Source organism: Plasmodium reichenowi, chromosome 12 (assembly GCF_001601855.1).
Source record: "Plasmodium reichenowi strain SY57 chromosome 12, whole genome shotgun sequence".
NCBI lineage: Eukaryota > Apicomplexa > Aconoidasida > Haemosporida > Plasmodiidae > Plasmodium > Plasmodium reichenowi.
Window position 1 is genome coordinate 1,002,416 of NC_033657.1, and position 17,500 is coordinate 1,019,915.

The 17,500-nt window shown below is 19.4% G+C and overlaps 4 protein-coding genes across 4 annotated transcripts in view; 2 read left to right on the forward strand and 2 right to left on the reverse strand.

Annotated features, from left to right (window-relative positions):
• Positions 1-238, forward strand: part of PRSY57_1226500 (potassium channel, putative) — a gene marked incomplete at both ends in the record, with an annotated part of 6,943 nt that extends 6,705 nt beyond the window's left edge. Inside the window, one exon of the mRNA XM_012908686.2 lies at positions 212-238. Coding sequence (XP_012764140.2) covers positions 212-238 — 27 coding nt within the window. The remainder of the gene's footprint in view (positions 1-211) is intronic.
• A 984-nt stretch (positions 239-1,222) lies between these two features.
• PRSY57_1226600 (hypothetical protein) lies at positions 1,223-4,717 on the forward strand (the record flags this gene model as incomplete). Its single annotated transcript, XM_012908687.2, has 1 exon — positions 1,223-4,717. The coding sequence occupies one exon, from the start codon at positions 1,223-1,225 to the stop codon at positions 4,715-4,717; it is 3,495 nt and encodes a 1,164-aa protein (XP_012764141.2).
• Positions 4,718-5,128: 411 nt separating this feature from the next.
• Positions 5,129-8,728, reverse strand: PRSY57_1226700 (hypothetical protein; the record flags this gene model as incomplete). Its single annotated transcript, XM_012908688.2, has 1 exon — positions 5,129-8,728. One exon carries the CDS (start codon positions 8,726-8,728, stop codon positions 5,129-5,131), a length of 3,600 nt encoding a protein of 1,199 aa, XP_012764142.2.
• Positions 8,729-10,114: 1,386 nt separating this feature from the next.
• Positions 10,115-17,500, reverse strand: part of PRSY57_1226800 (cyclin) — a gene marked incomplete at both ends in the record, with an annotated part of 7,587 nt that continues 201 nt past the window's right edge. The window contains 2 exons of the mRNA XM_012908689.2: positions 10,115-10,857; positions 10,996-17,500. The exon at positions 10,996-17,500 is cut by the window's right edge and continues 201 nt beyond it. Of these exons, the coding sequence (XP_012764143.2) occupies positions 10,115-10,857; positions 10,996-17,500 (7,248 nt within the window). The remainder of the gene's footprint in view (positions 10,858-10,995) is intronic.

Genomic DNA, 17,500 nt, shown 5'->3' on the forward strand with positions numbered 1-17,500 from the left:
AAAAAAAAAAAAAAAAAAAAAAAAAAAATAATAATAATAAAATAATAAATAATAAACAAATGGCTAGTTGTATATATATATATATATATATATATATATATATATATATTTATTTATTTATAAGTACACATGATGATATTTATATAATTTTTTTTATTTTTTTTATTTTTTATTTTTTATTTTTTTTATTTTTTATTTTTTTTATTTTTAGGCTTATGTTATTGCACACAGAATGTAATTTTTTTAAGAAAAATAAAGTGTGGATATTAAAAAATGAATGAAGGATTATAAGATGAAATAATTATGTATGTAATGTATTATATATATAATTATATATGTATAATTATATTTAGGGTATAAAAAGGAAAGAATTATGAATATATAAATGTGTATGCGCATGTAAAAATATAATTTATGGAAACAAGAGAATATATAAATATTATTATAAGTGCTCTTATATTTTATATAATTTTATTATTTTATTATTTTATTAATTTATTTTTATATTGTTTTGTTTGTATATGTGTTCATTTCTGAACATATTTACTATACCTGTAAATTATCAAATTGTTGTGCGTTTTTGTTAGTTACATGAAACTTTTTTTCCTCAAGTATTTAATTGGAGTTTTAAACATGGGGGGAAATAAATACATTTTATTTTATATTATATATATATAATATATTATTTATTTAATATAATTTTTTGTAGTTCCTAATTACATATTTTATTAATCGTAATATACATATGATTTTATTTGTACCAATTATGAATATGCAATCTTATAATATAATATAATATAATATACATATTTTTAATTTATTTTAATTATTAATATATTTTAATTATTAATATATTTTAATTATTAATTTATTTTTTTTTTTTTTTAGTTGTTTTATTATGTATTTTATTTATTTTATATTTTATTTATTTATTTATTTATTTATTTTATTTTATTTTTTTTTTTTTTTTGTCTGAATGTTATAAAAAAATAATTCATTAATTTTTTTTCCTTTTAAATTGTTAATTTTAAAAATTAATTCTCCCTTGATATGTTGCTGTTAAAATGTAAAAGAAAATAATTTGTCTATAGTAATAAAGTATGAAAAAATATATATGTTTTATATATATTACATAAATATATTATTATTATCATTATATTATTACCATTATTATTTATTGTTTATTTTTTTTTTTTTTTTTTTTCGTTTGGGTGTATACAAAATGGTAGATATGAAGAATATTGTTGTAAGACGAATGATAAATTATTATAAAAATGTAAAAAGGAATACTTCTCCTTTTTGTATGAATTTGATATTTTATAATTTTCATGAGGATTTCATTTTAACTTTAATTAAAACATATATAAATATATTAAAGAAATATGAGAGTTATAATAAAATTATACATTTATTAGAAGAATATTATATGTTATTCAATTATGTTATGTTATGTTATATCCCTTTGTATGTATACGAATTAGATATAAACAATTTATATCTGTTCGATATGTTGCTACATAAGTTTAATGAAAAGAGAAAAAGGAAAAACAATATGAAAAAAAATGTTATAGATAATAATATATATAAAAAATATAGAATATTAAATCGAATTAATAAAAATGGTAATGTAGAAACAGAACAACTACATTGTGTACATCATAAGAATGTAGAATACATGAATATAAAGAAATTGAATAATCATATGAACATTTGTTTTAATGATAATAAATATGACAGTATTTATTCTTTGAAAAAACAGACAAGTGAAGACATACAAAAAAATGAAGAACAAAATAATAAATTCATATTACCAAGTTTTCAGGGTTCTTTAAAAAAAAATATATATATAAACAACAATACAAATACAAGGATTTGTGAAACTAACTTATTTTATAAAAAAAATAAGAATGATCATTTAAAATTGAAGAAGAATAGGAGTCCTATCTACTTATGTGAGGATAATTTAAAAAAAAGAAAAGATATTATAAAAAATATGATAAAAGAGATGGATAATTTGTATGCACATGTATATTACTGGAAATATCTGACAGAATTAAACATAAAATGTAATCATAATAATAATAATAAAAATAATGATGGTGATAATAATAATTTAGAAGTGAGTTACGCAATAAATAAAGGTCAAGATATTTATCTTAATATATATAAAAATATATACAACTTATATAAATATATGAATAAAAAGCATAAACAGAATTTAGAAAAAATGAATATGAAAAAAGAACAATTATCTATTACTCATAATAACGAAATGGAAAATATTATAAATGAAAAAAAAATACATAAGAAGAATGAAGAATATCACAAAAATGTAAACGATATGGTTTTTAAACATATAGCTGAGAAAAATGCCTTATGTAGACATATCGAACATGAAATGAATATAATACAACAAATAAATATGAAAGAATATAAAGAAAATATTTTCTATATTTTTAGTATTATATCAAAGAATAAACAAAATTTGTCTTTGCCTCCTTTACCATTGGAAGAGGACAAGGATATACAAAAAGAAGTAAGACCGTATGATAATGAGGAAAGAAAAAAAAAACATAACAATAATAATAATAATAATAATAAGAGTAATACCAATAATAATAATTGTAATAATTGTAATAATAATAATAATAATAATAATGTGAGTAATATTAATAATTCTAGTTGTAATAATTTTAATAATATGTGTGAAAATATGAATGATCTATCTAAACATAAATGTAAGGATAAAAAAGAAAATTATATATATAATGACAAGAATAATATTATGATGGAAGATAAAATAAAGACCTACTATCATATCGAAGAATGTTATTACCATTATAGATATATAATAACATGTTTTCATTTTAAATATTTATATGAATTAATAAAAAGTAAAATAATGATATATAATTATTTACACTTTCATATAAAAAAATCTTTATATAGCATAATGAACGTTTCTATAATATTTAGCCTAGGAGAAATATATCATATATTTCAATATGACAAGAAGAAAAACATACAATTCCAAGACAATTTTTTTACAACTTTAAGAAAAATGCAGATCGTTAATTATAATAATTATTATCCATATAATATGAATAACGAAAAAGGGACAGATAAGTATTTTAACTCTTTTCAAATATATGAAGAAAAAAAAAAAAAAGTAACAAATGTTTTGGAAATACAGAAAGATGATGATATATTAAAGAAGGATGTGAATACTAATGAATGGGCAAATCCTACTGGTTTGAAAAAAAAATTTTTGCATCTCTTAAAAGGCGGAACACAAATAAATAAAGACAATGAACATATGAATAAGTTTGTACCAATATATAATAATTCTTTGTTGGTAAATAATATTTTAAGTGGATATAATGCTGATGACATAAAAGAAAAAAAACGTGATGACTCTTTAAAATGTGAAGAATCTTTTTATTTTGATGAAAATGGATATTTTAAATATAAAAAAAAAAGAAAAGGAGCAAAGGAATTTTTTAATCATAATTATAGTAGTACCTATAATTATATAAATAATAATAACACACTATATTTTATGAACAATAAAATGGATGAAAAAATATATAAAAATAATAATAATAATAATGATGATATCAAAATAAATAAATTAACTATAAAAGATAAAAAATTAAATTGTCTTATTCTTTTTATTAATGAAGATATATCTAATTATACAAAAGAAAATGTATATAATAATATTTTTAATATAAGCTTAACAAAAATGGATTTTATTTTCCCAACCATAAAAGAGCAATTACATGTTGTAAAAGAAATGTATAAAGGAAAAAAAGAAAAATTATTTTCCGATGATTTATATAAGAAAAGTATAAAAAATATATGTAATGATATCAGTGAAAAAAATGAATCGTTGTCTTATGGGACCATTATAATAACAAGACATAAAAATTTAAAGATAGCTATGCAAGGGAAAAATAACTTCAAGGAAAACCATCAAACTGGTGATAATAATAATAATAATAATAATAATAATAATAATAAGGATATAAAAAATAAAGAGGAAAATAATATGTATTATAATAATCATAATTTGGATAATCTTAATTATATTTCATTTGATAATTTTTTTTTTAGTTTACTAAATATGCCTGAACAAGTCATGCGAACTAGCCATTTTTCGATAAATGAGAAAATGTTCCCGAAAAAAAAAAAAAAAAAAATATATATAGACATTATATTTCATGTACTAATACCTAAGAAGATAAATAGAAAAAGTTTTAAAATAATACTTTTTTCTTTATTTAAAATATTAGATTTATGCAAATTGTATAATATATATTGTATAAATTGTTCATTTCCATATGTTCATGATATAGTATATAAAAATAAGAGACCAATTATATATTCATTTATATATTCTTTTATAATGACTATAATGAAATATATAAAGAAAGGTCAACCTGAAGATCACAATAATACAGTAAGAATATTTCATTTTATTTTCCCTCCTTTGCAGTTTTATGAAAAGTTAACAACAGAACAAATGGAAAATAAAAACGATGAAAAAAATCAATTTAAAGAAAATATTAATAAAAATTATGATCATAAGGAAAACAACATAAATTATGATTATACCCATAATGTAGATAAGACCAAAATATCTAACATAACTTATTTTATCGACAAGTTGATAAATGATTTGAAGGAAAAGTATATGTTGATTGAAAGTATATAAACGAAAGAAAAAAAAAAAAAATTATTGTAAAGGAAAAACAAAAAAGTTTATAATTTTATGAGTTTTTAATTTTATCATCTTTTTGAAATTCAAAAAGGGATAAATAAAAAAAAAAATATATATATATATATATATATATATATGTATACATCTTTTATATTACTATAAAATGGAATGTACACATAAATATATGTACCTTTTCCAATTGCACTTATTTTTTAATTTTTCTTCATTGTGGTATATAAAAATATATTAATACATAATAATATTATATGATTTTTGATTTATTCATTGACACTATATATTAAGATATACACATATGCATACACATATACATATATACACATATGCATACACATATACATATATACACATATACATATATACACATATACATACACATTTATATTTTTACTGCTGTACCTCTGGTTGTACAAAAACATTAGTGTGTATGTCTAGATTCAAAAAATTATATGCGTAATAATTTTTCATTTTGATTAACTTTTTTAACATTTCTTTTTTTTGTTTCTGAATTAGTTTGTTATCTTTTGTTAATAAAACATCATTTTTCAATTCTTTAAACGTATCATTATATATATAATAATAATAAAACCGTTTGGATAAAATGTCATGAACATCCATAAAATGATTCAGTGTCGTTAAATGTTGACAAATATTTTTAACGAATTCGCTAGGTTTATTTTTTAAATTATTATTATTATTATTATCATCAAAAGATTTAAATATTTTTTTAATTTTATTTTTGAATTTTTGTAAATCACGTTTTTTAATATATGTATGCAATTGTTTAATAAGTTTCTTATTGCCTAATTTAATATTTTTTATGTCCGATATGTTGTCTTTTTCTTGGTCATTATTATTATTATTATTATTATTATTATCATTATTATTATTATTATTATCATTATCATTATTATTATTATCATTATCATTATTATTATCATTATTATTATCATTATTATTATCATTATTATTATCATTATTATTATTTTCTTGTATGTTTATTATATTATTCCATATGGATAAGGCACTGTCCGTACTTACTTCCATATTATCATTAGTATAAATGATTTTATTTTTTTCATATGTAGTATTATCACTATTAATTTCCTTAAATTTTATAAAATTGTCTGAGTATTGTAAGGATTTCATTTGCGTTTCTTTTTTTTCTTCATTTTTAAAATGAGGTTCTTTGGTATTTATTTGTTCGTTATCTAAATGGTTATATGCTGATGTAACATTACTTATATGAGCATGCTCTCCTATATGTGTTTCTATAAATGATTTATTATATACATTTTGTTGTGTATAAATTTGTTGGGATTTTTGACATGATATAATATCACTCATATGTTTATCTTCTTGATTCTGACTTTTATGATCACGGATGTATTTCTCTTTATTGAGTTCGAAATGGGTTTTTATTTTTTCCATATCTTGTTGATTATCATTTAATATTTGTAAAAGTGTGTTTACATTATTATAAACAAAGTCATAATAATTATTTAGGTTCTTACTAAGAAAGGTATCTCCTAAAGAGTTTAATAAGGAAATGAAATGGATAGAATTATTAAATATTTCATAATACGAATGTGTATGATGTTTTAAAATATCAGATTTCTTAAAAATATATTTATTTATATAATTTAAAATGAGTGTGATCATAGAAAAAGCTGCTTGTTTAAAACACAATCTAATTTTTATAATTTTATCAAAAGAAATCCTAGATACATTTTCTTTTTCAACTGGATTAATAATTTGTATTTTACAAAAAATGTCATGAAATATGTTAGCTGAATCGTTCATATGTGCATAAAAAAAATGTTTTGAAGATTTGTTTGTACTAAAAAAGGAAATATGGTTTAACAAATTAGTTGTATGATAATGATTTTGTAAAAAATAAAACAATTTATTTTTATCTTTAAAAAGACCATAATAATAAATAAATTTAAAGACCACTTCTCCTATGAAAAGAAGTTCGTTCTTTATATGTTCACCTCGAAGGAGATCACTACCATTATTTCTATAATTGCTATTATTTGGATGGATATTACTATTATAATTATTATTATTATTATTATTATTATCATCATTATTATCATCATTATCATCATCATTATCATCATCATTATTATTCATATTACTATTTTCCTCATTCATCTCCCTATGTTTGTCATAAAATATAAAACTTTGAGAATTCAAAAATTGCGCCAGCAATAACAAGATGTTAAAGGAACTGATTCCCCCTTTGGAAGCATCATTTAAATCATGTTGATACAAAAACATTTTTAAGAATATAAGTACATATTTTATTAATGGATTTTTTTGTATATACGTTTGCGTTTGTATTGTACTAGTGAGGGCACTTAGTTGATTAAAAGAAATGTCAACGGATAATTTTGTATAATTAAAAAAGCATTTAATAATAGGTACTTTTGCATGTACAATTTTTTTAATACTAACATTTTCAAAAAGTGGATGATGTAACATATTTTTATATAATTTTCTAATATTAATTAAATCCGATTGTATTGTATTATATATACATATATCAACATCTGAATTATATATATCTATGTCATTATTACATGAACCAAATATAATCATACAATAATCGGTATATATTTCTCTTAAAAATAAATGCAAATTATATAATACACTTCTTCTCATATATATTTCATAAAGTGTTGGTTTCATAACATGTACTAAATATATAATGTCTTTTCCTATATTATAATATAATTCTAAGAAAGCATTATTTATATATTGATTTTGAATTATATCTATAATATTTCTTTCATTTTGTTTTGTTCTTTTTAATTTCTCACATGTATTATTATTATTATTATTACAATATATATTATTATTACTATGATCATATATATTATTCCTATCATCATATATATTATTCCTATCATCATATATATTATTCCTATCATCATATATATTATTCCTATCATATATAGTATCATTATAATATTTATTTTTAATATCATCAGCTACCTTTACAAATTCTTGATTGGTCGGTATATATATATTTTTCATTTCTTCTATATAAGATATAATATCTTTCTTAAAACTTTTGTTGCTACATTTTTCATATATATTTGTTGTATTGTAATTATTATTAAATAAGGATGTATATTTAATATTTCTTTTTTTATTAGTTTTAAATATATCTGTATTCCATAGACGTTTCACTTTCTTACAACTATTATTATAATAATTATTATTACTATAATTATTACTATTATTACTATAATTATTACTATTATTACTATAATTATTACTATTATTACTATAATTATTAATATTATTAATATGATTCCCTTTAATGTTGTTATAATATCTACTATTATTCTTATATGTTATACAATTTTTGAATTTTCCATTTTTAAAAAATGTATTTTTCCAATTCCCTTTATTTATTATCAATTCATTATCTTCTCTAAAGTGTTGTTGTAAGTCCTTCGAATTATTTATTTTGTCATAAATACCTTTTGGTATCATATGTACACTATTTATAACATTTTCTGCACTTATGGTATTTACTCTATTTTTTTCATTTATATTATCCACATGATTTATTTTATTTAGATCACTTTTTACTTTTACATAATTATGAACATGTTCATAATTACTCTCTTTTACTAAATTTGTGTTCACATAATATTTGGCTCCATCCTTTTCAATATTCATATTATGTAAATTATTGTAATTATATATATTATATTTTTCTTTTTTTTTTTCTTCTACTTGTTCATCATCATTATTATTATATCTTATCTTTTCTTTATCATCTATATTAATTTCTCCTCTAATGTTATTCAACATATTATTCTTATATACAATTTTTTCTTTTTTATCTTTTTTTTTTTTTTTTTTCTTTTCCTTTATCTTATTCTTTTTCTTATTATTTTTCAGTTTGTTTTTTCCATCCTTTACGTAAAGTGTATTTGTTTTCTTGATTCTTTTTTTTTTTTTTTTCATGCTACCTTATATATATATATATATATATATTAAATATATATTATATATATATATTATATACATATTTTATATTTTATATTTTATATTTATATTTTTTTGTTTTTTATTGGATACACAAGGAAAAGATAAAAATAAAAATATCACGATAAAAAATTTTATAAAGGTATTTAATAAAAAGATTTTACAATATATCAAACATCAAGGGTGATATATATATATAATAATATTATATATTTTTTTTTTATATGTCACAAAAAAAAAAAAAAAAAAAGAAAAATAAATAAATAAATAAATAAATAAATAAAGAAAAAAAGAAAGAATAAGATGAATTATTAAATAAAAAAAAAAATTTATAAAGAAAAAATATATAATTTTATTATTTTATATAAACATTATAAAAATATAATGTACATAAAGGTTTAAAATGTTAATATTTATAAAATTTATATATAATAATAATATATATTTAATATATATATATATATATCAATATATATGTGATGATATATTTGAATAATTTTATTATTATTATATACGAGAATAGTAATCCTTAAAGGTAGTTAATAAAAATTTCTATACACTCTTTTCCTTAAGAGATAAAAATTACCTTAATTATATAATATTATTATTTGCTTCTTTTCTTTTCTTTTCTTTTCTTTTTTTTAATATAAAAAAAAAAAGATATATATTATGATAAATTTATGATAATATTAATAGTAATAATAATTTCTACACGATATAATTTATATATAAATAAAACAGAATGATATAAAAAAAAAAAAAAAAAAAATTAAACAATTAAACAATTAAACAATTAAACAATTAAACAATTAAACAACCATACATATAATATATATATATATATATATATATATGTATTCCTTTGTTTATTATTTAAAGAATATAAAAAACTATGTCATTTATATTTTTTATTTATATGGTCTTTTATAAGTTTTTAAATATCATTTTGATAAAACATAAAAAAAAAAAAAAAAAAAAAAAGGAAAAAAAAAATATCACATATATATATATAAATATATATATATATATATATATTTTATATATATATTTTTTTTATATATTAATAATATTATAACAATCATCATGAGAAAAAAAGTATATATGGACATTATTAGTGTTCTCGGAAATTCAAAAGAAATTAATAAAATAAAATAAAAACATAAAAATGTTATAATTTATATGTGGAGCGGTTATATATATATATATATATATATATATATATATATATAATGTACAGAAAAAAAAAAAAAAAATGATAAAATAAAAGACACAAATGTGTATAATATATATGTATGTATGTATAATATATATGTACGTATGTATTTATTTATTTATTTATTTATTTATTTGTGGTGCCTTTCAATATTATAATATATTATTTTGTGTATTTATCTCTTTGTATATATTCAACAAATGGTTATATTTCATATGTATCATTTCTATTATTCCTTTAAGTGTTTCAGAAGATTTTAAATCTCCAAAAACTAATGAAAAATAATAATCTTTACAATTTGGATATTCATTGAAAGTCCAATTTTTGGAAATATAATTTTTATTTTTCCATTTTAAAAAACACTCCATTAATTCCTTAGCACATTCATCTACTTGTGGATCATTTATGGTTATCCAGTCTGTATTTTTTATTTTATCTATATTTTTTTGTAAATCGGTTGTTGAAAGAATAGGAGTATTGTTTGGAAGAGTATCATCTAAAGTGTTTTTCATTTTTTCTAAGGATGTTTCGTACTCTTTTTTCTTTATAGAAAACTTCTTATTATTATAATTGTCATTATATTGATACCTATGTTGATAATTATGTTGATCTGTATATTGGTTGTTATACTGATTAGGCTGTATATTTGTATATAAGCTTTCATATTGTGATGTATATTCATCGATACTTTCATATGTACTTTTATTTTCATTCCCTTTCTGATTTTCCATATCGTTTATAATATTTATTTTTTTATTTTTTTTCTCATCTGCACCAGGTGTTGTATCCATGTTTTTATTGTTGCTTCTATTTATATGTTCTTCAAAAAAGATTATCTTATTTTCACGACCCACATCTTTTTCATTTTCCCGGTATGCTAACTCTTTCTTATTATCTATACATTAAAAGAATAACAAAATTGGGTATATATATATAAATAAATAAATAAATAAATAAATATATATATATATGTATATATTATGTGCACATTTTTGCCCTTGTAATATTTACAAAATTTTAGTTATGATGTTACCTTTATATTCATAAGCCGAATGAGTCTTTTGTCCCTCTTTCTTATCAGAACTCTTTTGATGTGTACTCATTAAAGAGTTGTGTTTTACAAATGGATAGAATGTTTTATCATCCCATGTAATACATTTAATTACTTCCTCTATATATTCTTGATTCATTTTGGTTCTGCCTTTTTTTTTCATATTTGTTATTTCCTTATTAATTTGTACCTTTTCTTTAGATGTATTTAAAGTAATCGCTGGTGAACATTTTGGAGTATTTTTTCCACTGTAATTATTTTTCACACGTTCATTTTTTACACCTTTTTTTGTTTCTTCTTTATTAGATTCTTTCACAATGGTAGTGTTCTCATAATTATTATTATTTGTCGTATTGTAATTATTTTTTTTTATATTTTTATTTTTTTTACTACAGGATGGATTTTTTGTATTGTGGGAATTATTAAACTTGTTCATAATATAGTGGGAATAATTTTGTTCATATTTTTTTATAATGGTGATATGTTTTAAATCCTTAAAATGTATGAGTGGTCTTATTTCAATATTTGTTAATTTATAAATCCACAGAAATAAAATCTTTATTTCTTTGATGAGTTGTTTATAGAAAGACATATTTTTGACTATAGTTTTTTTTTTCTTGATATATTTTTTTTTTTTTTTTTTATTAATTAAATAATTCAAGTTCATAATATGTAGGCGTACTTTTCTTTTTTTTATTTTACTAATTCGAAATAGGAAATATTTCAAGCCTTTAATTAGTCTGTTTCTTAATTTGCTAATATAATTATAATAATATATAAGATGTTCATCTGTGGATTTCGTACGCGTTCCAATGATGTAATTATTTTTTGATTTATTGTGTGTTTCTAATTTAATGATACCACAACGGTTATTATTATTTTGATTATTATTTTGATTATTATTATTATTATTATTGTTATTATTTTTATTTTTATTTTTTTGATCATCCGTTTGATATATATTATTATTATTATTCATATGAAAATCATGATGATCTTTTTTTTTTAGGTATATCTTTAATTGTTTTCCTTGTAAAATATATGATGTACAATATTGTATTGGTATATCGTCATACTTGGTTTTTATTAATTTCTTCATATATTTTTTGAAACGTTTAATAATTTTTTTCTTGGTTTCACAAAATAGTTTTTCATTTTTTTCTTGTTTCTTATTTAATTTCTTATTTTTTTTAAATGAGTTGTCTATATTTTTCTTAATTTTATTTGTGTCCACCTGTTGTATAACTTTTGTGTTTTTTTCTTTTTTGTGTGAACGTATTTCTTTATTTGTATTTATTTTTTTATTTTTGTGATAACTAGATTTCTTATTATCATATATGTTGTTATATTCTATTTTTGTTGTGTCCTTTTTTATGTTTGCACTATCTTGATTAATATCTCTAATGTACGTTGTGCACTCGGATGAATAAGATTGTTGAAATTTTCTTTTTTTTTTATTATAATATGTGTCCTCCTTACATCCATCTTTAAAAATGGAATTATCATTATTGCCCCTATTGCCATTATTGCCCCTATTGCCATTATTGCCCCTATTGCCATTATTGCCCCTATTGCCATTATTGCCACTACTGCCATTATTTCCCCTATTGCCATTATTGCCATTATTTCCATTATTATTTCCATTATTATTATTATTATTATTATTGTTGCTTTTCTTTATTTTTTTCATATAATTTTGTTTTCCTTTTTGGAAACGCTTAATATAATAATTTAGTTTATTACTAAAATCATAATCACATTTATAATAAGACTTGGGTATTTTTTTTTTCATAAGTGAACACAAATATATTATAATATTTTTTATTAATTTAAACATTTTATTTTTTTCATTAATATATTTAGATGCTGTTATAAATCGATCCTCCTCTTCAGCAATAACCAAACTTCTTGCTTGTCTTTTTAATAATTTTAATTCGTTTTTTTTTTCTTTTTCTTTTCTTTCATTATCTAAAAGAATGGAGGAATAATATTTATTTTGTAATTGTATTTGTATTTGTTTGTTTTTATGTGTACCCTTATCAACATCATTATTATTATTATTGTTGTTGTTGTCACCATCATTATATTTATTATTATTATTATTGTCACCATCATTATATTTATTAATATTAATAGTAGTATCATTCGTGTGATCATATTTTTGTTCAGAATAAATGTCTACTTTTTGTTTATCAGCCATATGTTCATTTTTAATAATGACATTTTGAGGTGTATAATCCATATGAGTAGTTATGTCGTCATAATAAGATTTATTTTGTGAAAAAACAAAAAGTTCTTTCTGCATTTTGTCTTTACATATATTAAAGTTGAGTATTTCATATATAGCCATAGCCAATGTTGAAGATTTATATTTTAAGAAAGTATTATCTATACTTGCAATTCTTAATAAAATTTCTCCTTCTGTTGAATTATAATCATTTCTTGTTTTTAAGAAATTAAGATTTTCATTAGCTTTTAATAAACTATCTAATAAACTATATGGTGTTGGTATAGATAAATCATAATTTAATTTTTTAAGTATACATATTTCAACTTCTAACGCGAAATTTTTATTTACACTATAAGATGAAAAGGTTGTATCTAAATATTGTGTAGCTGAATAATAATCTGGAGACGCATCTTTTATTAATATGTTATCATATGAATATACTTTTTTTAATCCTTCTAAATGACTTTTACAATATGTTTTTGCTATTAAATCTATAGATATTAATCTATAATTATAATATTTTTGAGAAATAAATAAACAAATAATTGCTATGAAATGATATATTAAATCACATGAATCTTTTAATTCTTCATATAATATTTTATATTTATTTTTTAATTGTTCTTTATATATAAAATCATTATATATCTTCGGATAATATTCTTTTAATAATTGTATCATAACATCCGAAAATTGTTTTTCTTCTGTTACAATATCATCAATTATACTTTTAATTATTTCTTCTTTTGAATTAAATCTACTTATATATAAATCAAAAATCAAATTTGTAAAATGTAAAACACAAGTTTCTCTAGTTGTCTTCAAATTAGCAAACGTTCTTGATAAACATAACTTTATTTTTTGCCTTAAATGGAAATAATTCTCATCACTATATCTATCTAAATAATTACCTATAAAATGATTATCTGCTTGTTCAGCACATTGTAAAAAAGATGATTTCGCATATGTATTATATAAAGAATAATCAACACATTTCTTTGTTTTTATCCCTCTGTTAATTAATATATTACTATGCCTTTCCATAACCTCTACTTCTAAATCGCCACCATTTATTTTCTCTTTACAGCATTTATCAAAACGGTTATTCTTTTTATTACATTCATAATTTCCATAGCCCAATATATTACAATCATTTTCAGTACATTCCTTACATTTTATGGGCAAATCATTTACATCCTTAATTCTAGCGCCATAAGGAATATTATTAATATGATCATTATTATTGATGTAATTATTATTATTAATATAATCATCATTATTGATGTAATTATTATTATTGATGTAATTATTATTATTGATGTAATTATTATTATTGATGTAATTATTATTATTGATGTAATTATTATTATTGATGTAATTATTATTATTGATGTAATTATTATTATTAATGTAATCATTCTTATTAATATAATCATCCTTATTAATATAATCATCCTTATTAATATAATCATCCTTATTAATATAATCATCCTTATTAATATAATCATCCTTATTAATATAATCATCCTTATTAATATAATCATCCTTATTAATATAATCATCCTTATTAATATTGTTCTTATTATTATCCTTAGATGAGACACCATGGGGTGTCTCGTCAACCGAGCTGTCATTATTATTAGAAATATTAATATAATTATCATTACAATTATTATCATATGATGTATATCCATCATACGAATTATGATCATATGATTTATCATTAATTTTATTCCCATTATATATATTCGACCTAGTAATCATATTCTCTCCAGTATCATCTTTATTTTCTTTTTCAAGTAATCCAGGGATACTTATACTACATGTAGTTCTTAACATATTATCTATACATTCTTGTGGCAAGTCATCACATAATACTCCATCCATTTTTTTTTTTATTAACACTTTCTTTTCTTTATTAATACAAATCATTTGTTTATCGCACGAGGTAGTTGAAGCGTCATCATCGAACCTTCTATCATAATTAGGGTTATTTTTATTATTATTATTATTATTGTTGTTGTTGTTATTATTGTTGTTATTATTATTGTTGTTGTTATTATTATTGTTGTCAATTTTATTATTTTTATTTATAAAATGTTCGTGCAATATATTTTCTTCATTCATTCCTGGACACACTACCATACCATCTTCTTTTTCATTTCTTATAATATTTTTCCCTTTTTTCCCCCCTTTGTTTAAAATGGATAGCTCCATTTCTAGAGTCTTCTGTTCAAACACTGCTTCTGATAAATATGAGTTCATAATTTTATCATTCATATAATTTATAAATGGACATATCCTTGACATTCTTTTCTTTTCTTCGGAAATAAAACATTCCTCTTCGTCACATGAACTATATCCTATATAATTTGTTTTTTTTCGTTTTTTTGTTTTACATCCCTTGATAAATATATCTTCATGATGACAATTATCACACATATTAGCATCGCATATATTATTATAACCCATATTATCATCACATATATTATTATAACCCATATTATCATCACATATATTATTGTAACCCATATTATCATCACACATATTATTATAACCCATATTATCATCACATATATTATTATATCCTTCCTTTACATTATATTTATTATATCTCTTTACAAAACGTTGCTCATTTTTTTTTCTTTTCTTCTTTCTTTTTTTATTCCCATCCTTACTATTGTATACTAAAGAAAAATTAGTTCTAGTAGTATGTCTCAAATTTTTATGTAGTGTATCATATAAAGTCGATGATTTATAAACAAGTTTATTAATAATTTCTTGTGGTAAGAATACTTTTACATTTCGTAAAGGAATTATTATCCTTGGTCCATCCATAAAAAAAAGGAAATATTTATTAGACAGATTAATAAAAGGATACCTATTTTTATGAACTCCATAAATATAATTTATATTATATATAATATCATACATGTGGAACATATCATTTCTTTTGTTCAATAAAAATATATTTGAGATATTTTCTTTTTTATAAATATTATTATAATATTTATAATTATAAAGAAATAGAACTTTTATTGCTCGATAAAAAAATATATGATCTGTACATAAACATTTCAATATATCATATATATTTCTAATATTTATATTTTTATCTTTATTATATACATAAAAATATACACAATCAAAGAAAGAGTGTATGCCTTTTCTCTTTATTTTTATTATTTTATTATAAAATCCTTTTGATATGAATTTTTTTTGGACGGTCCGGAACTTTCTCTGTGAAACTAACGTATTTATTATATAATCACAATGTTTCATTGTACACTTTTTACTTTTATATAACAAATCATTATTATGATAAAAGTTTTTATAGAATATAAAATCATCACCACTGTGGTATTCATTATTTATGCTAATATTATAATTTTTTATGTTATTTTTTTTTTTTTTCTTACTCAGACAAGTATTTTTATAAGGAGAATATTTCTTTCCATATAGAGAAAAATACAAACGATGATTAAAGATCGTATTAGGATTTCTTTTTTTTATTTTATTATATAGATAAAAAGGCATATCTTTAATATACATAAATGTATATAAATATAAATATAAATATAAAAATAAATATTCATTTTTATTATTATTATTATTATTATTATTTATTTTTTTTTTTAATTGTTTGTTCATCTCGATATGATTAAGTATCTCCCAATCAGACTTTTTGTTATCGTAAAAAAAAAGACACTTATATTTAATAACATTTATATGGTGAAATAATTCATTTAATTTTATAATAATAATATTAGGAATCACAAAATGTATATTATTATTTCTTAATTTTATATCTCCATAATTATTAATCACAAAATTATTATCATAACAATATGTATTACATATGTCATTTTCTACCCATAGAAATAATTTATCATTTTTATAACCCTTGCTATTTGATGCTAAACTTTTTTTTTCTTCTTTTTTTCTTTTTTTTCTTTTTTTTCTTTTTTCTTTTTTATCAACTTGTTTCTTCTTCGTAATGTGAAACATATTATAAAATCTTAATATATGTGATAAAAATATGTATAATGCATGATGAAGGTTGAACAAAGTTAATAAGACTTCATAATCATCATTCTTGTAATATCTTTTTATAATATATATATATGTATCAATATATTTCCTTACAATATTATTTGTTGGAATATTTTTTTTTCTAATTTTATATTCTTTTATTTTTCTTTTATTTTTTAAGATATTTTCTTTCATTTTCTGTAATGATAATAAATATCTTTCTTG